This window comes from Cygnus olor, chromosome 15 (assembly GCF_009769625.2).
Source record: "Cygnus olor isolate bCygOlo1 chromosome 15, bCygOlo1.pri.v2, whole genome shotgun sequence".
Classification (NCBI taxonomy): Eukaryota; Metazoa; Chordata; class Aves; order Anseriformes; family Anatidae; genus Cygnus; species Cygnus olor.
Genome location: NC_049183.1, coordinates 6,006,940 through 6,026,778, shown reverse-complemented (window position 1 = coordinate 6,026,778; position 19,839 = coordinate 6,006,940). Strand labels below are relative to the sequence as shown.

General features: G+C 68.4%; 1 protein-coding gene across 2 annotated transcripts in view; it reads right to left on the bottom strand.

Annotated features, from left to right (window-relative positions):
* Positions 1-19,228, bottom strand: part of LOC121078430 (coronin-7-like) — a 40,513-nt gene extending 21,285 nt beyond the window's left edge. The window contains exons 1-9 of one of the 2 annotated variants that reach the window (XM_040574623.1): positions 18,911-19,228; positions 16,996-17,092; positions 16,668-16,742; positions 14,197-14,267; positions 13,555-13,738; positions 12,698-12,774; positions 11,519-11,569; positions 3,240-3,326; positions 2,609-2,691 (exon numbers count right to left, since the gene is read on the bottom strand). In XM_040574623.1, the coding sequence (XP_040430557.1) occupies positions 2,609-2,691; positions 3,240-3,326; positions 11,519-11,569; positions 12,698-12,774; positions 13,555-13,738; positions 14,197-14,267; positions 16,668-16,742; positions 16,996-17,092; positions 18,911-18,970 (785 nt within the window). In that variant the 5' untranslated portion in view covers positions 18,971-19,228. The remainder of the gene's footprint in view (positions 1-2,608; positions 2,692-3,239; positions 3,327-11,518; positions 11,570-12,697; positions 12,775-13,554; positions 13,739-14,196; positions 14,268-16,667; positions 16,743-16,995; positions 17,093-18,910) is intronic. The other variant, XM_040574622.1, reaches the window with a different exon arrangement.
* Positions 19,229-19,839: the final 611 nt, after the last annotated feature.

Below are 19,839 nucleotides of genomic sequence, written 5' to 3'. Positions count from 1 at the left end.
GATGGAGATGGTGGCAAAGAGTTTGGGGGCCGGCACCCCTGGGAAGGCGCCGGGGAGCGGCACGTGCAGAGAGCGGCTTCTCCGTGCCCTGCGTGGAGGCGGCTGCGTTTCCCCAGGGGTCCCCTGGGTGCCAAGCACCTCAAGGGGACATGGTGGGGACAGGCTGGTACGGCCCGTGCTCTGCGCTGGGCTGCGATGGAGAGGGTCTGGTCCAAAACCTAGGGGAGAGCAGGCAGGGAAGGGGCTAATTCATGGGGAGTGGCCTTCAGGGAAGGGGGAGGCAAAAGCCCCTTGAGCACGGCCCTCACCCATGGGTGCCGGTGATGGCGGGGCCGGGTGCCGTGCCATTTGGGGTCTGTTGGTCCTGAACCAAGCGTGCAGCTCCCCTGCCCAGGCTCTGCCTCCTGGGGGGAACCCTGTGACCCCCAAACCCTCACCCCCCGTCCTGCCTGCCCGAGCATCGCACCCTGCCGTGCCGTGCCGGGCGGCTGTGCTGCAGGGAGAGCGCGGCTCGCGCTCGGCACGTCTGCTGGGAGTGAGCCCAAATCCCCCTCCGCGGTTTGTCATCTCCATGAGATTTACAGGCGGGGAGAGGTGGGGAGAGGGCTGGAAAGGCGGCTGCCAGCGCTCAGCCCCAGCGCGGCTCGCTAAAAAGAGCACCTCCCTCTCCTCTGCGGCTCCCCGGAGCAGGGGCCCCGCTCGCCCCCGGCGCCCCGCGGCCCCTCTCCTCCTCCGCCTTATCAGCTCCCCTCGCCACGCAGCCACAACCTCGCGAAGCCCCGGCCTGACACGCCACTGCGGGCCGCGCAGCAGAGCCTGCCAGCCGCATTCCTGGCGGCCGATAAACCCGGCAGCCAAAATAACTCCAGCCTGCGCAAACAGGGCTGCGCGCGGCCTCGCATCTGGATCCAATTTAGCCGGGCGGGCTCGCCCCGGCTGAGCGCCGGCACGGAGGCCCACGCGCGTGGGGGATGAGGAACAGCAGGGTTTGGGGTGATTCCTGGAAAGGCGCAACGGGCTGGGTTCTGGATAAAGGATCCCAAAGCATCCCCTTTGGCAGTGTGTTGTGCTCCCTGGCTCCCCTCAAGGGCGTTCACTCTGGACACTAATGACGCCCGGAGAGGCTGCCGCAGCCCAGAAGCACCCTGACAGCGCCGGGGTGCTTTTCCCAGCAGCAACCTCTCTCTCCCTGGGGCACAGCTAGGCGAGGCTGGACACAGCACCCCTGTGGCTGCTTCGCCTGTTGTCCTGGCACAGCTGGGGAGCAGGCGAGCTGCAAGCCCCGGGAGCTCGCAGGAGGGTGAGGGATGCTCCGCGAGCCTCCTGTTCTGCCTCCCTCCTTCTGCTGCTCCCCCGGTCACTGTGCTGAGCTGCCCTTCCTCGCAGGGACGTGCCAGCACCTCCCCGCAGCGCCGGCGGCCGTTCCTCTCCCCTCCTGCCGGTCCCAGCTGCCGTCAGCGCCGGCTCGGGGCTGACACCTCGCGCGGGGATGCGGTGGGGCAGCCAAGGGCCAGCCCTGCTGTCACAGCTCACTCAGCTCCTTGCCAGAGGCCACGTATCGGCATCCGGCGGCTCCCGACCACCCAGCCAGCTCTGTCATCCCGCCACGTGCCGCAGCCAGCTTGGTGTGTGGCGAGGGTCCCGGTGTCCCTGCCGCATGTGACAGAGCCAGCCCGGTGTGCAGCGAGGGTCCCGGCATCCTGCTGCCCTGCCAGCAGCTCTGGGACAGACAGAGGCTTCCAGCACGGCCCAGAAAGCCCTGGTCCCAAGCCCCCATTACCCTGGCGGGATGAAGGCAGTGCCTCCTCCTCCTCCTGCCTCTCGGTGCGGCCCCCATTTCCCTGCCTGCACCATGATCCTGGGCCAGCTCACGGGGGCGGCGTGGGAGAGGTGAGGTCAGCCCTAACTGGAGTGTTTGTCACCTCCGCAGCCTCGGTGGTGCCACGCAGACAGGAGACATCTTCACCGAGCCTTGAAAAGAGGCGCTGACCCCTCACGGCCACAAAAACTGCTGTTCCGTTTCCCAAAAGGACGCCCCACGAGCAAAGCTCCGCCGCCAGGCAGCCCCCGTCTGTCTGGGCAGCCTCAGCGCCGCACAAAGCACCGAGCCCTGCCGCCAGCCGGGGTCAGGGCCGAGCCGTGCCAAAGAGACTCAGTCGCCCGCAGCATCGCGCCGGGGGCCCAGCCCTGTTCCCAAGCAACGTGTGCTGCCCAGAGCATGCGCCCGCCCGGCCGCGGCCACCTCAAACACTGCCTTGTGCTGTCGCCAGCGCTGCCACCACCCGTCACAGCAGCACGGAGCACCCTCCCCAGCCTGGCGCTGCTGGGGACATGGACACGCTGGCCCCAGCACTGCCACCTCCCGCCCTTCCCACCCGCGTGGTGCCAGGGACGCAGCCACATCATCCCCAGGCTTGTCCTTGGCTTTGTGTCCAAGCGCTACCGATGCCAGGAGCTCCCTGCCAGGTCCTGCTCTCCCGCCGTGTTCACTGCAGGTCCCCGAGCAAGGCGGGGGTGGTGGCCATGGCAGGGCACGTCCCCACCCCGGCACTGCCACGCTGCCCCCACGTCCCTCCTCAACCATCCCGTGGCGAGTCCCCGTCCTTACCCGGGCGAGGTGTCCAGCGTCAAGGTGAAAGTCGCGCCGCTGAACTTCCGCGTGTCCCAGAGCTTCACCTCCCGCTCGCGCATCTGCAGGGACAAAGACACGGCATTGGGGGCTGCGCGGCAGCGGGGTGGCACATCCGTCCCCACGTCCTCGCCTTCCAGCCTGCAAGTGCCGAGCGACTCGGCCACCACGGGGGACACGGCTGAGTGCACGCAACGCCCCAGGCCACGAGGGCAATCCCGGGCAGGCAGCGGAGGGGCTGTGCCCGCCTGACCTCGCTCGGTGTCCCCGCGGCTCAGCGCGGGTTCGAGTGCCGGTGGCTGTTGCGCAAGGCAGGGGAGAACCCAGCGCGGCCGCTCCGACCCGATGTGGCTGCGGCCAGGGCGCTGCAAGGACTGGAGGTGGCCGGAGGCTCTGCCACCCACAGGGACTGGGAGGGGAGCTCCTGCTTCCCGAGCTGCCTGCTTTCGTGGGGGCCAGGCAGCCCGAAAAGCACCTGGGGGTGCCCTTGCTTTGCGATCGCCATGCCGTGCAGGAGCAAAGGAGACGCGTGGGGACAACGTGCCGTGGCCCTGGCACGGGGTGGGAAATCCCAGCCAGCGCGGAGCTGCCTTCCCAGCGAGGACCGTACCTGGCTGAACCCCACGGAGACGAGGCAATCGCTGGCGCCCATCCAGAGCAGCCGGGAGTCCTTGTTGTTCTCATGTCCCGGGACGCTCTGCAAGGCACAGGAGACACGGCCGTCAGCATGCCCACCGCCCGCGCCGGGCCCACCGTGCAGGACGCGTGCTTCATGTGCGGCTACAGCACGGCCGTGACCAGCCCCGGGGCCGAGCACGCGGGGCCAAGCGCTGGCTCCAGGTCCCCACCGAGAGGTGCCCACAGTGCCAGCGGGGTGGGGGCAGCCCCCAAGCAGTGACCGTCCCAAGCCCCCAGCCGGCGAGGTGGCCTCGGAGGTGCCGGTGTGGTGGCTGGGATGAGCGGGGGGTGGCAGCAGGTAACGTGAGCGTGACGGCAAGGCTCCCGGGTCCCCCAGCACCGCCCGGGCTCCCCCTATGGCAAGCGTGGGGGGTTCAGGGGGCCAGAGCACCGAGAAGCTGCTCCATGCTGGCAGGCACCAGAAGATGTTTGACACCAGCCATGGCCAGGGAGGGAGAGGCACTTACTTCCCCGGATGCTTCCCCGGGCTCTCGATCTGTGCCAAATCCTGGCTGCAGGAGGCAGGTGCCCCACGCGTGTCCAGAGGCTACCGAGACACTGATGGCAAACTGAGCCCGGCAGCGCTCCCCACACCTCCTCCTCCTCTCCCTGCAGGGCTGGGACCCCCCCAGCAGGCCTGTGCCTCATCCTGCCCGCCCCAGCACCATCCCCAGCCCCGTCCCACCCCCAGGCCCCAGCGCTGCTCTGCCGAGGATGGGAAGGGAAGAGTTACTGCGGGCCGGCTCCCATGTGGCCCCCAGATGGGCCCTGCGGTTCCCGGCATCCCAGCAGGGCCCGGCAGCCAGCTCTCGCCCTGCAACGCAGGAGGCGCTGGAGCCTCCTCGTTCTCGTTTTACGAAGCGCCAATAAACCAGCCCAACCACTAACAATTCCAGAGCTGTCACGGAAAAGCGGAGCTGAGCCGAGCGCAGCGCTTCCGGCCCCTCCGCGCAGCCGAGCGCTCCCAGCCCCGCTCCCCGTGCGGCACAGAGGGGCCCGCAGGACCCGGCGTGCCCGAGGCGGGAGGCAGATGGGGGTGGCACGCACACGCTGCCCCGGCACCCAGGGGAGCCACGTCCCGTGAGCCGCATCCCCGCGGAGGTGCCGTGCCTCCTGCCCCCTGGAGAAGCCTCGCCGGGAGCTGCCGCCCCCGGTCCCAGCGGGATGCCCGCTCTCCGGACAAGCCGCCGGGGCCTGCGGCCAGGGCTGGAGAAGGTGCGCGTGGTGCCAAGCGCATCCGCTGCCTGGCGCCGGCACGTGGCCGCCTTGCCAGCACAAACACGGCGCAAGCCAGCCAGCGCGAGCGACGCGCGAGGAAGGCGCTGGGCTGGCCAAGCCAAGCCTGGCGCTCCCAGCAGCGGCGGCAGGATGTGGGGCAGGATGTGGGGCAGGATGTGGGGCAGGAGGGGCCCATTCCCCACATCTAAAAAACTGGCACAGGAGACTTCTCCAGCGGGGACAGGAGGCCCCTGACAAACCCCTGACCCAGTCCCCCTTTCCTGCTGGCTCCATCCTCCTGCCCCACGCACAGCTCCAGCACCGGCACCCCTCCAGTGACATCCCGCCCCTGGGGCCCGTGATGCCCCTGGGGCCGAGCGGGGGGACGTGTCCCCCTTGCAGAGCAGGGCTGTGTCACCGTGGTGGGGACAAGGAGAGGCCCAAAGCGGGGCAGTGGGAGAGGCAGCCTGGGGGCTGCCAGTCTTCCCAGGGCCCCACCGCCTGCCTGACGGACAGGAGCCAGGATCGGAGCCGAGCGGGGAAGGAAACCCCGGGAGCTGGGGCCAGGAGAGCTGGAAGCCCAACCCTGGCCAGCCCAGATCATCAGTGGGGAGATCGCTTCTGCACCTGAGCCACGCGGCCGCGGCAGCCAAAACTCCACAGCTGGAGATTCGATAGCCGCGCACGCCGGCTCCGCTGGCTCCCGTGTGCGGCCGGTGCCGACCGTGGCGCTGCCAGGGATGTGCGGACGGTCCCCAGCTGGGTGGGACGGGGCAGAGCACCCAGGGGCACGGCTCGGGACTGCTCCGGAGCGCAGACGGTGCCGGGACCCTCGCACGGGCCAGCTCAGCGCCCTGGCGGGGCCTCGCTGCTCCGAGCCCACGTTGCGCACGCTGCAGCGGGGAAACATGTTTTCTGCATTAGTTCCATCCCAGGCTGAGCAGTACGTATGTCAGCAAATATGCAGGGAGGCTGGGGCCGGGGCGCTCCGGTTTCGGAGGTGGCTCAGACACCAGGCTGTGCAGATGTTGCCAGAGGTGAGCGTGCGGGGCCGGGCGGCGCGTGCGCCGCTCCACCTAGCGGCAGCGGGTCCCCGGGGGGTCCCCAGGACCCCCACCCGTGTCCTCTGCCGTGGGCAGGTGCCAAGGCTGGGATGGGGCGGTGTGACCGGGATGCTTCGGTCAGCTGGGAGCTGGGGAAGCTGCAGGTCCCTGGGGCTGCCAGAGCTGGGCAAGGACCCAGCGCTTTGAACCCAGGTGACGCTGGCAGCCCCTCCGTGTCCCCGCTGAGCTGCTCGTCCTCCTGGCAGGCTCAGCGCAGGCTGGCAGACACCTCCAGCTCCAGGCTGGCACGCAGGGAGCCCAGGAGGGCCTTCCAGCTCCCCCGCCACCACCCGGTCACGCCAGCGCCGAGGCAGCCCAGCCTCCCCCAGCCCATTGTGCAGGTTCAGCCCAGCTGGTTTGAGGCAGCCCAGGCCAAGGGAAGGGGGAAATTTTGTGCTCCCTCCTCTGAGGCCGATCGGCAGCGCAGGGAGGGTGCTGGGGAACTCTCCCCACCTTTCCTGGCGCAGGCTGGGTGCCGTGCCAGCTCCTGTGGCGGGTCTCTGGGGGTCCCCAGCCCTGCTCCCTGCGGGGCCCCAGGGCCGCTGTGGGACACGGGGGCTGCAGGGTGGCCGAGCACCGCGGGGGAGCAGGGCCGGGGAAGCTCGGCCGGCCTGTCGGATGCAGCTGTTGGCAGCAGAGCCACGGCGGGTCAGCGAGAGCTGGTAACAGCTGCTGGCGGATTTCGGCTCCTCGGCTGCCTAGGAGAGCCCGACACAAAGCGAAAACTGCTCCCGCACCAGGGCGATCCCTGCCTCCGCAGGGAATATTTACCTTGGGCAGGGAGGCGAGGGCAGGGAGGGACGGGGCTGGGGAGCCCAGGGCAGAGCTGCGGGGCTGGGTAGGGGGGGGAGCCCCTCAGCTCTGCCCTCTGGCAGCCCGCAGGCACCCGAACCCCCTGCGGGAGGGAGCGAAAGGGTGGGGAGAGCAACCGCTGCCTGCAACAGCCACGGCCCAGGGGGCAGGGGGAAGGGCTTCCTGAGGAGCCGAGGGGGTTAACCGCTGCGCATCCTCCCCGCAGAAGAATGCGATCTCCTGCTGCCAAATCCCACTTACTCCAGAGGTGGCCAGGAGTGCAGAGCAGCCTCTCGCAGGCCAGCCCCACGTCTGCAGATTGGCTCCTCCGACCGAGGATGCTCAGAGAGAGGGGACAGTGCACAGACGAGGGGCCACAAGCCCCAGCGAGCGTGGCTTTTGGGTTTAGAAGCTGCCCTCCTCAGATCTGTCCTGAAGCAGAGCGCGGTGCTTGCGGGCAGCCAGCAGCCCCAGCTCGCCGACACTGCGCTGCCCGCCGGCCGGCCACCCCTCGCTGAGCCGCACCAAACCGCGGGGCTGACGGGGGATGAGGGGCACGGGGCTTCTCCCCGTGGGGAGCTCCAGTCACTGCATGAGGTGGCAGCGATGCTCCGGCAGCCATCACGCTGCTGGCGCTGGCCCAGTGCAGGATGAGTGGGTGTGGGGTGTCAGCGGGAAGGGAGCAGCGCTGCCTTAGTGTCCCCGTGTTATGGGTACGCACCCGCAGGCCCCGCATCCCCCACCCCACTGCCAGGAGAGGCCCCAGCCTCCGTCCCGTCCTTTGTGCTACTTGGCAAGGCCAAAGCAAGGCTCCCGAGGATGCCGCCGGCCCAGCAAGGGCAGGAAGGCGAGCGGGCTCCCAGCGGGACAGCCGCCAGGCTCCGCAGCCTCCCACCTCCACAAAGAGCCAGGAGGGGGGGGCCCCAAACCGCCCCAGGCCCACATAAGCGAGCGGTGGCACACCCCAAGCCTGCCACCCGGCACGGCCATCCCCAGCACGCCCGCAGGAGGGAGAGGCACCCAGGCGAGGGCGAGCCCGTGCGCCCGCGTCCCTCGTGATGCTCAGCCCGAATCCTCCTCGACTTCCCCATGTCTGCAATACCAGCGGCATTCCTGCGAAGGACGGCCGAGGGGGAAGCAGAGCAGAGGAAATATAAACAGTCCCGTGCAGCTACGCTGGGGAACAGAAGCATGAGAGCGCGGAGCGCGCGATGCTATAAATAGGCAGCCCAGAGCTAGGCCAACTTTTTCAAAGCTTCCCACGGTCTCCTTGGGAATGTGGGATGCTGCGGACCTTCCCCCCGCCCGGAGGAAGCTGCTGCTGAGGCTGGGAGTCAGGTACCCCCGGGGTGACCCCGGCGTGGGATGCCGTGCTGCTGGGGGGGGGAGGATGAAGGCAGAAAGTCTCTGGCTGTCCTGGTGCTCCTTCCCCTGTGGAGTGGTCCCCAGCCGGCCCTGGCGGGCAGGGATAGGGCCACCGCTCCAGCAGGATCCGGGGCAGAGGTGCCACACTGGGCTCTGATGACCCCAGCCTGGTGTCCAGCCGGCCACGGCATCGCCCTGCCAGCACGGCCACAGAGCCCCCCGCCCCGCTGTACTCATGGCAGGGGCCTGATGTGGCCCAAGGGACAGGGAGGCAGGGTGACAGCCGCGGTGAGAGGGGCTGCGGGCAGAGGTGGGCACCCCCACGTCCCCACCTGGGCACCGCCAGGCGCCGAGCTGTGCCCCCTCGACGTGGCAGGCACAGCAGGAGGGATAAACCCACAGCGGGGACAAACCCACAGGGACACCCTGCAAATTGTCCCCAGCTGCCCTCAGCCCCGGCCCCGCAAGCACCAGGCTCCAAGGGAGCTCTTTAAAACGTGAGCGCGGGCGTGCGCTCGCCCGGCGCGTGCGGCTGTTCCCTCGCCCCCGGTCCTGCCGAAACGACGGCGGGGGAAGTTTCTCGTGAGAACGAGCGCGCTCCCTCCCCATCCCACACTGGCCACGCTCAGCCGCGGCCCCGCAGCCCGGCGTATCTGCGGCGCCTGCCCCGGCCCCGCCGTGGGAGCCAGGTGCTGGCCAGATGCGCGCAGCCCAGCGCGTGCTCGCGCAGCCTGTGAGCACGGGGGCGGACGCGGGACGCGGCCCCTCGGGGCGATGCTGGGTCCTGGTGAGGTGGCTCCGCCGCACCAAACCAGGGCGCTGGCTCACGTGCCAAAAAAGCACTCGCCTGGAAAGCGTGGCTGGGGCAGCCCGCAAGGGGAGCTGCCACCCCCAGCACTGCCCACGCTGCACCTGAGCTGCTCGGTGCTGGTCCCGGTGGCTCACCCAGCACTTGGCCGCGGTACAGGAGCCCTCCCGGTGCCCCAGCTCGTCCCCCACGCACAGAGGACCAGGGCTGCTGCATGATGAAACCCCAGGGCCCTGTCCAGGGGACGTGGGAGTGCATGGAGGCAGGAGGGACGTGCCCAGGCGTTGCAGGGTTGATGAAGGCAGGAGGGGAGAAGCACTGAGCCCCAGAAAGGCCACGGCCAGGGGTAAGGGGATGCGATGCGCTTCCAATGTGAGGGTAAAGGCAAGGAGGCAACTGTGCACAGCAGCAGCGAGCCCTGAGCCCGTGGGAGGCTGCGGCACGGGGAGCGTGGCCTTGGGAGGGGGACGAGGCCAAGGCAGTGGATGGGACTCACAGGACCTCTTCAAAAGGACAGCAGTGCTCACACCCAGCCCAAGCTGGGCCGGGGAGCACGGCTGCATGGGGAGGCACGGTGGGACCGGAGCAAAACGGTGACCCCAGAACCTGGTAGGGCTGAGCAGCCCCTGCTTGAGGCTCAAGGCGTCTCCAAGGGCACTTTTGGGGCCCCAGGGAGCCACACCAAGCAGCGAGCGGGTGCAAGCACAGCCCTAATGCTCACAGAGGGGCCGGCGGGGTTGCACCTCCCTGTTCCAGCCCAGATGCAGCAACAAGGGGCTGTGGGTCCAGCAGGATGAAGCCACTGTCCTCGCAAGGGACATCATGGCCGTGCGTATTCACTGGGCACCCTCTGGGGTCAGCAAGCCCCTGGCCGCACAGCTCTTGCGCCACCCTGCCATCCGTCACCGCTCTCGCTGCGTCACACGCTCCTGCCCGTGGCCGGGACATGCTCGAAATAGCTGCGAGGGGAGCGGGGGGGCCGGGCCCTCCCCACGCACGGCTGCGGGAGCCTCCAGCCCGGCTCTGGAGGCCGAGCCCCCAGCACGACCTCCCGGCCACCCCACGGTCCCCAACCTGGCACGTGCGGCACCCGCGAGACCCACGAGCAACATGGGGCGTTGCAGCCCCGCAGCAGCGACCTCTCCTTCCTGCTCCAGAGGCTCCCGTTTTAGCTCCTCTCGTCCTTTTCCCCTGCTCTAAAAAAGGAATGGTTTAATGAGGCAGGCTTGGCAAATTAAGAAAACCAGCCGGAGGAGCAGCCCTCTGCCGAGCCCTACAAAGGGATGGGGCCGCGCTGGCGGCGGTGCCGAGCCCGAGCCCTCTGCTCCAAGCGGGGCTGGCTGGAACCCATCGCTCACCTCCTTCACTGCCGCGCCACCCGGGCCACTTCAAAGACGGGAGCTGGCGAGCTGCTGGCACCGAGCAGCGGCCCCGGCATCACCCGGTTTCATAACCACGCTGGCTCCGGGGAGAAAGAGCCCTTCCAAGCAACCCAGCCCTCCAGCAACAGGGGGAAAAAAACAAAACACAGGAGTGTTATTCCTCTTGGCTAAGCCAGCCCTGCGCAAGCTTCCAGAGGATTTATGGCATTTTAAAGTTTTCCCCTTCGGCGCAGTACTTCTCCAAGACTAAACATCTTCATCAAATCTCAGCCGGACGGGGTTACGGCTGCGGCGCTGCGCTTCTCGGCAGCAGCAGCGAAGGTGCATATTTCTCTTGGCAAACCAAGCGCTGGCCAGGGCTCCGCGCCGGACCCGGTCTGGCTCAGCCGGCAGCGGAGGGAAGTGAGCTGCCTGCTTTGAACAGACACCATCATTCACACATTATTTTTAATAGCTCAGCTAGACGGAGTCCACCCTCCCTAGGAGACTTGGCGCGAGCCCACGGAGCTCACGGCTCTGCAGAAACGCCGGTCCCCAAGCCGGCAGGTCTGGCGGGGGAAGAACGGGGGGCGGGCAGGGTGGGCACGAGGTGAAGCTGGGAGCAGGGGCTGGCACCTCCCCGCGACGCTGAGCGGCTCCCGAAGCGATTCGGAGGGCGGGGAGCACTTCACCCTAGCTCAGTTGCATATGCAATCGCCGGGTTTATGTAAATATATTCTATTGCTGTATTTACACGGCTGCGTCAAGAGTCAGAGCACCTCTTGTACCCGCAGAGATCGCCCCTGGGCCTTTTGGGAGCCAAGCACCCGAGCACCGGAGGCTGCTGGCCTCCCGAGTCCAGGGGCAGGCGCACGCCAGTGGCAGGAGAGGTGAGAGGACCGGCAGAGCCTGCTGCCGCCGTCCTGTCCTGGTCTCCACTGCTTCCCTCCCCTCCCAAATGCCTCCCACCGCTTCTGCACGGAGGGACGGTGGCTGCCGGCAGCCAGAGCCCCAAAGCCACAGGAAGCCTCTAATAAGAGGCTGTTTAAACTTGACGCTGACGGCAAGGCCCAAGTCCTCTACTTATTTCCTAATCACTGTTATTTGCTGAGCTGTGCAGATCCAGCTGCCCAGCCTCACCCTTGGCAAGTCCTTGCTCCCAAAAGCCTTTTGCTCAGCTCCTGCACAGCAACACAAAGCCCAGGAGCCCGCAGCCACGCTGGAGCCCTCGTGCCTGCAGGGCTCAGGACCGCTGCCCGCAGGGCTCCTCAGTGGGAAGGCGACGGTGCCAAAGCCCTCGCGAGTCCCTCCTGCCCAGCACCAGCGTGCTGGAGCACCGAGAGCGCTCACCAGCTCCAGCGGGAGGGCAGGGACCCCATGTGGTGAACGTCACCAGGGCCGAGAAGGAGGCAGCCCCGTCCCCTCTGTGCCACCACGTTGCCACCAGGGCCCCTTGGAGTGTCTGCGAGCCCTGCCAGGGCTGGGACAGTTGGGGGCACCGAGCACCCCAGCCGGGCAGGGCTGCCTGCACCACACCGCACGGCGCAGCTGGGAAGGACGGTACCTGGGATGCAGCCGGGCTGGCTCGGGGGTCAAAGATCCGCAGCTTCTTGTCCTGTTGCGATAAAAAGAAAACAGAGGGGGGTTAAGGACCCCAGGGCCAGCAGGATGTGTGGCCATATTAAGCAGAGGGCTGCAGCGAGCCTCCTCCTCCCCATAGTGCCGGATCCTGTGACTTGCAGGGCACCCTGCAGGTCCTGCCCCATGCTGCGGGCATGGACACATCCCCATGGCCTCACCAGGGCCCCGACACCCCCAAAACTGCTCCAAGACACCCCCACAACTACTCTCCCTCCAAAGCAGACCCAGGGCTATAGCTGACCTCTCAGCCCCCACCCTCCCACCGCTCTCCAGCATCCTGAGGGCGGTGTGGCGAGCCTTTCCCTGCCCAGCACCCCACAGCCAAACGGGTGGGATGCGGCGGGGAGGTGCCCTGGAGCCAGCTTTGCTCTCTGCAGTGTCACACCGCTCCAGCCCGACCCGCCCGGGCCCTCATGGCAGGAGCACTCACTACCAAGCTGTGCCACGGACCCGTACATTTTGCATCTGTCGGATCAGGCAGCGCCGTGGGGCCAATGGGGCCGTCCTGCCCCACATGGCTGAGCCACGTCCCCTCCGGAGGGTGCATGCGGGATGGCCCGACACCGTGGCTGCTCGCTCAGCCAGGCTCGCATGCTCGGTCCTGCTCGCTTGGCCTCCACACAAGGCAGGGCCTCCGTGCAAGGCCTTCACACAAGGCCTCCACGCACCCTGCGCACCGCCTGTCCGGCACCGCACGCCGGCGGCGAGCAGCAGGCGCCATCTAGCGCTGCTCAGCGCCTCTCACCGGGCTCTGATTGTGCCCTTTCTCCCCAAAACGGGGTCACCGTGTGCACCCCAGGAGCAGGTTAGCCAGCCGTGCCACACAGAGGTCGCCCACCTTCCAAAGCCCCTGCGCTCCCCTCCCTGCGCTCAGCCAGGCAGCCAGCGCTCCTCGAGGCGGATTCATGGCCACCAGGAACACGGTGCGTGGCTGACAGGCGGCACTCTGCAAGCAGCCCGGCCAGCACCTCACGCAGGGCAGCCAGAGCCCAGCAAAGACCCCATGGAGGAGGAGGAGGGGGAGGACGGGAGATGCCCGCTGAGGTGCTCGCAGTGCTCAGCAGCCTCCCCGTGCACGGCCGAGGGCGGCTGCGCTGCTCACCTTGCAGGAGGTGCCCAGGAGGCGGCCGTCTCGCTTCCACGACAGGCTCTGCAGCTGGTCCCCGTGAGATTCCAGTGCTGGGAGAGGAAAGCACGATCAGGGCCTCCCGTGGGGCTGGGCACCCGCTTCGTGCTCCGGAGGACAAAGCAGGACCTCCCCACTCCAGCCCCGGGCAGCCAGAGCAGGAGGGCAGGGCTGGCAAGGTTTCCCAGCAGGAGCGCCCCTCGGCACCACGCTGCCCGCTGGTTTTCCACCTGACCAGCTTGGTTTTGCCAAGCGACACGCTTCTGCTCGAGAAAGCAGATTTCTCTTCCCCAGATGGACTTTGTGTTTGCCACACGGAGATCGCGAGGCAGTTGCTGGTTCTTCTGGACTCAAAGCCACTAAATTCAAAACCCAAACCAAGGTGGTGCTGGTGTGCTGAGCCCCCGTAAGCCCAGCCTGCCTGCCCACACACCCCACACTGCTGGGGGAGCACAGGTTTCATTTGCAGTCTTCCCCTGCCCAGTCTCCTCTTGCAAGCCCCCCAGTAAAGCCCTCATGACCCAGGGATCTCCAGGGACATTCTGCCAGGGAAACCCCGACCCTGCAGCCCATCAGAGAGGTTTCTGGGAAGGAGCCATCGCTTTTTGCTACCCATTTTTTCCAGCGTTTCCCAGGTGAAATGATTCGGCCTTTCTGGAGGGCCTGTGGTAGCCAGAGCTGAGGCCAGGACCCCCTGGGGACACGGCTGCAGCTGTGCAGGAGCATCCCCGCACCCCTGGCAGCTCGAACAGAAGGTCAGGAGCCACCACGCCAGGGCAGCTCGGCTCTGGCTGCTCAGGGGCCAACGGCACCCGCGTCTACCACGCGCCTACCTGCCAGCGGCTGCTGCTGCCCCACGTCCCAGACGGTGACTCGCTTCCCCGCGCCGCTGGCCAGGACGCCGTCCGCCGTGGGGTGGAACTGCAGCACGTCCACCGGGCCCCCGCCGGGCCCCAGAGTCAGCCCCGCGCTGCTGGGCAGGTCCTGGCCGCTCTCGGGCAGGCGCCAAACCTTCACCTGCGGCCCCCAGAAGACGCGGGTCAGTCCCCAGGCAGGTGAGCCGGCCCTGGCCCTGCACCCCGCAGCCAGCTCTCCCCGTCAGCGCAGAGCCAGCAGATGGTGCTTGCTGCTCTTCCAGGCTTTGGTGCCTTCTACCCAGAGCCAGGAGAATGGGACACCAGGTGAGCCTCATCGCGTGACCCTTGGTGGGATCGGGGCTGCAGGTGCCCCGGGTGACAGGAGAGGGCTGATCCTTCGTGGACGTGCCCGAGTCCCCGTCCCTCACATCAGTCTGCCCCGTCCCCTACAACCCAGGGACTGCCCACACTGCTCTCCGAGGCTGGCACCCTCCTCCCCAGGCTCCTCGCACTCCCGTCTCTCTGGATCCACCTCCCCAAGCTCTGCAGCAAAGCCCAGGGAAACGCCGGGGTGGGGACACCGTGGCCCCGTGGGTCCTCACGGCACCGAGCACTCACCGTCTCGTCAGCAGAGCCTGTAGCCAGCAGGAGCTGATCGAACGGTGAGAAGTCAAAGTCTGTCACCACGTCTGGAAGGAGAGGAGCAGAGGTCCAGCTCCGCGTCACCACCGCTCAGCCGAGCCCCCCGCAGACAGCACGTTCGCCCCCCGTTGCTGTCCCCCAGTCTCAGACCCTTGTCATGCACGCGCAGGGAGCAAGGTCCCCTTGGGGTACCCATCCCCACCAAGGTATTTCGGGGCAGCTCAGCTTTGCTGAAAGCCTCCACGCTGTCCCTCGAGGAGCCCTGAGCACACCACAGCTGCATTCCCCTCTTCGAGGTGCCATCACCCAGCTTTGGCTCCAATTTCACAACAGACGTCCCCAGAGCCGAGCCGCAGCAGCCTGGGGAGGCAGGAGAAGCACGCATGGCACAAGGGCGTCTGTGTCGGCCCCGCGCTGGTCACAATGCTCCCTTTGTAACGGCCCTGAGCAGCGTGCCGGCGGCAGAGCCTCGCGGGAGCAAGGCTGGGCTGGCACCGGCACTAACAGCCCCTCCGGTGCATCAGCACGCTCGGGAAACTGGGTCACCGTGTACTTTTCCGCTTCCACGAGGCTGCGGAGATACGGGCCCAGAAGGCACGAAAAGAAAAGCAACTTACTCCAGCTCCTGACTTATCTGCTGTGTTTGCCCCGGGGAGGAGACAAAAATCCCTCCCCTGCTCTGAATGCCGAAGGGAGGCATTTCCCAGGCACGGCCGGCTTCAAAGGGCTTGTGCTGAAATCTCATTAACGGCTGCGCTGGCTGCGTGCGCTGCCAGCCCCACCGAGCATTCCTCCGGGAACTCGGGGAGCTTGGTGGCACAGGGACGTCTGCCAGGACAGGACGGAGGCTGGAAAAAAATTCTGGAAGGGCAACAAGCCCAGAAAGGGGGCTGAAACAAGCCCAGCAGATGATGGGCTGAGCCCCAACAAAGGGCAGCAAACAACCCTGCAGGGAACCCTGCCTGACAGTAGCCCGAGGAAGCTGGGAAGCTTCAAGCCTCCTCGTTCCAGTGGCGGCTCGGCTGCCCTTACGGCAGCACCGGAGGGACTCGGGTCAGTCCGGCCGGCCTCGGCAGAGCCCAAACCCTCCTGGCTCTGCCAGTGGCAGGCGGGGAGGCAGCGGGAGGCAGCAGGAGGCAGCGCAGCACCGCGGGGTGCGGGGAGGCAGCCAGCCCGGTGCTGCCCGGACAGGGCCTCCCCGCGGCGCCCGGCTCCAGCTCCCTGCCTTGGCTTGCCTCGCTTACAGAAGGATTTTGCTGGCCTCCCTGCCAGCGTGACACAGCTCTCGCCTGCCGGCACCCCGGCTGGAGGAGACGCGGTGCGCTGGGCAGAGCCGAGGCGGGCAGAGCCCAGCCTGCGCACGCCGCGCGCTGCCGCAGCCCTGCCGAGGCACCGCACGCACCAGGGCGGCGCTGGGAGTGGCTCAGCAGCCTGCTCCCACCTTGATGCTCCGTCTGTCGCAGTGTTCGGGGAAATGGGCAGCCAGCACACCGCAGACACCAGGGGAAGGGTGCCCCAGGCTCCCCCTCTCCTTCCCCGTGCCTTCAGCCACCGCTGCCAGCCGCCTCTCCCTGCAGCACTCGCTTGGCCGGGTCAGAGCAGCTCAGAGCCATGTGGCCATCAGCCCATTCCCGTTCCCATTCCCATTCCCCTCGTCACTGGAGCCGACTGCACACTGCTGGGACCCCAGCTCCTCCACCAGCCTGGTGCCGGGCTGCTCCCGTGCTCCTCCTGCAAGGCTGCCTGCCCCGGGGGCTGCTCTGCTGCTGCTCCTCGGGTGTCTTCCAAGAGCCTTTTGCAGGATGCTCGAGGTGAGTCAAGTCTAGAATTATGCTCCAGGGGCCGCTTTTCCCACTGGTTTGCTCCGCTCACATTTTGTACTGGGAAGTCCAGGGCACACAACGAGTGACACGGGAAGGGCGTGCTGGAGGAAGGTCCCCAGGAGCCTGAGACCACTCGGCAGCTCTACAGGTGAAAGGACCGGGATCGACCTTGCTGAGCCCCTCGTGTTCAGCTTGGCCTCTCTACAACCCCTCTGCTACGCACAGCTGCCCGGATGCTGCAGGTGGGCAATGTCCCAAGGCCCTGCTGCGACGCAGGGGGGCAGGGCACTGAGAGAGGGTCCTCAGCGCTCACAGCTTCCACGGCTCTGAACTCAGCAGGTCCCTGCCTCACACGGGAGCGGGACGTGTCTGGGTCACCCTGCCTGCGGGTGGTGGTCCCTGGGGACTCCAGCAGCTCCGCCAGCCCCTCTCCCAGGACACAGATGGCCCAACGCAGCATCCCCGGGTGAGCCCAGGCTGAGGAGTAGCTCCTGAGCCCCCCTGCACAGCCGTGCTGGGCCAAATGCCTGCTGTGGAGGTGGCACCCGACACCTCGGTGCCCCAGTGCAGAGCGCTGTGGAGTACAGGACGAGCTGGACTGGGCTCAGCAGACGCCCAGCTCACCTGAGTGGCAGCAGAGCTGAGACACGGTCCTCTTGCCTCCATCCTTGCCCTCCAGCGGCACGATGCCCAGCACACCTGCAGGAGAAGACACAGCAGCAGGTCACCAGCCACCCACAGCCTGACCGCTGCCCACAGGAGCTCCCAGGAATCCCCGGGACGCAGCAGGGCGCACCCAGCTTTGCAATCCAAAGAGACGGACCTGCGGGACTGCCAGCACCTCTGGGGGAATTCCACGTGCCCGTGTGCCTCCTGTGCCCTATGCAGCTGCCAGCCAGCCCCGAGGGACCGCAGCTCCGGGGACAAACCCATCCCACCTCCCCATCCTCACCTGTCGCCTCGGCGCTGAACGCTACCCAGTGGCAGCTGGCCTTCACGTGGTTCCCGCAGGACGCGATGGAGCCAGCTCGGAGACCCCCAATCCAGGCCTGGGATGGAGAGAAAAGCCCATGTTACGAGATGCCTCTGCTTCGGAGGGGCCTGGCGCTTTGGTCGGCGCATGGCTGGAGAGGAGAGCATGAAGCATTGACACAGCATCGCTGAAGACCTTCAGTCCCAACAGAGCTCCCTCACTGAGGGACCTCGCACCACCTGGAGGCATGTTTGTAGGGCCCCGTCCTCAGGGAGGGATGGGGCAACGCGGCTGCTCGTGCTCCATCCATAAAATCACAGAGGCTGGGGATGTGGGGTCAGCTTTGCTGCTACTCTGCAGGGATGGGAGCACCCCAGCTCCCAGCGCTGCCTCTCCATGAAACCACAGCTCCTGAGCCAAAATCCCACTTGGCTGCTCGCTCCCCACCACCTCTGTGTCTGAGCATGGCACCCACGGGGCACCGAGAAGCTCCTCCTCGGCCGGACCTGCTCCGGGTGACACCGGTGCGCAACCGCAGGCCCGTGGGAGCTCCCCGGCACACCCGGGGCTAAGTCCAACCCTCGTACAGAGGCGACAGCGGGGCGCTGGACGGGTGCCACCAGAGCCACCAGCACCGCTGCAGCGTGTGCCCGCGTCCCACACAGAGCCCTTTGCAGGACGGGAGCTGCACAACCCCACAAGGACCGAGAGCCGCGCTTCCTCTCTTTGCACGGCTTCCTTTTGGGGCCTGACAGAGACGAGCGGTTCCTGCAGCACTTCCTCTGGTCCCTGTCACAGCAGCCTGCTTGGTGGCAGGCCCCTTAACCCTTCCCGCACCCAGGGGAGGTGAACACCCCGGCCACATCCCTGCAACAAGCCGCAGCCCCTCAGGGCGTCTCTGCCAGCAGAGCCCTTCGGAGGCTGCCAGGGGGGAGAAGCGACCCAGATGCGATCCTCGTGTCTGCGCCGTGCTTCCTGATCCGGCCAGGTCAAGCGTCTGCCTTCGCCTCGGTAAACAAGCGGCCACGCTCAGGGACGCGAGGCGCTTCCCGAGACGCGTGGGGACGAGTCCTGCCCACGGGGCTGGGGCACAAGGCCTGGCTCCCTGGGGCGTGCTTCGTGCCCGGATGGGGAATGCCCTAAGGAAGGCCCCGTCCCACGCAGGCTGCCGAGGCCGAGCAGATGTCTCCCTGCACGCCGGGCCCTTGACGTCCCACAGAGCTCCCCCAGCGGGGTGCGGGGACGCCCCTGCCTGCGGGCCCCTGGGACCTTTGCCGCGGGGCTGTGACAGTCCCGGCACCCGCGTGTGCTCCCTGGGCTGGCTGGGCACACGTGCGGGGGCAGCCACATCCCTTCCAACCCTGCATTAACCCCCAGAGGGACACGCCGGGTGCTGGCAGGCCTGCAGGGGTGTGGGTGCAGGACAGGCCAGGCTTGTGCAAGGGCAGCTCGGACGGGAAGATAAAGGGAAGGAGCGTGCTGAAGCCCACGGGCTGGGAGGCGAACACATCCGTGCCCCCGGGGGGGCCCAAACCTTTTTCGAAGGCAGCGAGACCCCAAGATTTCTAGCAGCGTCACCCAACCCGCTGCTGGCCCCACAGCCCACGCCGAAGGGCACCGCACCCCACACCTGGGCGCCACCCCTGGGAACCAGGGCGGCCTCGGGGAGCCCCCGCGAGGGCTGCGCGCCCCGGTAAGGCTCAGCGCCCCGTCTCGCCCAGCACAACCCAGCCGGCATCCCTGAGCTGGAGGGGCCGGGGACGGAGGGCACGGGGCACCGGGAGCCCCGCGGGTGCCGGGCGGGTGCCGCCCGCCCCAGCACGGCCCCGCCGCACCGCGCCGCGCCCGGCCCCGCCCGGGGAGCCCCGGGGAGCCCCGAGCCCCCCGCGCTCACCTCCCTGCGGGGCAGCCGGGCCTCGGTGTGCCGCAGCTTGGACGCCTTGAAGCGGTTCATGGTGCGCCGGGAGCACGGGCCGGGCCGGGAATCCCGAGCCAAGCCAAGCCGGGCCGGGCCGGGCCGGGCCGGGCCGGGCCGGACCGAACTGAGCCGAGCCGAGCCGAGCAGAGCCGGGCCGGGCCGGGCCGGGCTGGGATCCCCGAGCCGGGCCGAGCCGAGCCGGGCTGAACCGGGACGCCCGAGCCGAACCGAGCCGAGCCGAGCCGAGCCGGGCCGAGCCGCCGGCCCCGCCCTAGCCCCGCCCCCTCCGCGCTGACCACGCCCCCGAGCCGGGCCGGGCGCGGCGCCTCCTCCCCCCCCGCGGCAGCTCCAAGGGCCGCGGGTTCGAGGCCCGCCGAGGCTCCGCCGCCCGCGGTCCGGCGCTGTGTGCCGGCACACGGCCCGCGGGCGCGCGGCGAGCCCCGGGACGGGCCCTGCCGCCCCGGTGTCTCGCCAGGGCTGTGGGCAGCCGTGTGTGTGCTGCGCTCCCCGCTGACGGGGCTCGGCGGCGACGGCCCCGGTGACGGAGGCGGGAGACGGGCGCTGGGCAGGAATCGGGAACAGCTCCTGCCCTTACCGCGGGCTCTGCGGGAACGCGGCCACCTCCGCGAGAGGAGCCCGGGCCTCAGCCCGCTGCCCGCGCCCCGCCCGGGCGGCAGGAGACCGGCCACGGCCCCGGGGTGCCCGGGAGGGGGGTCCCGAGACCCGCAGCGACGACCCCACTCCCCTCACCGCCCCCCCTGCCGCTGCGCACGCGCGGCACCGCGCTCCCCCCCTCCGCCGCCGTGACGCATGCGCAGCGCCGCGCGCGGGCCAAGATGGCGGCCGGGAGCGCCGCGCGCTGGCTTGGGGCCGCCGCCGGTGCCGCGCGGGGCTGCGCGGCGGGG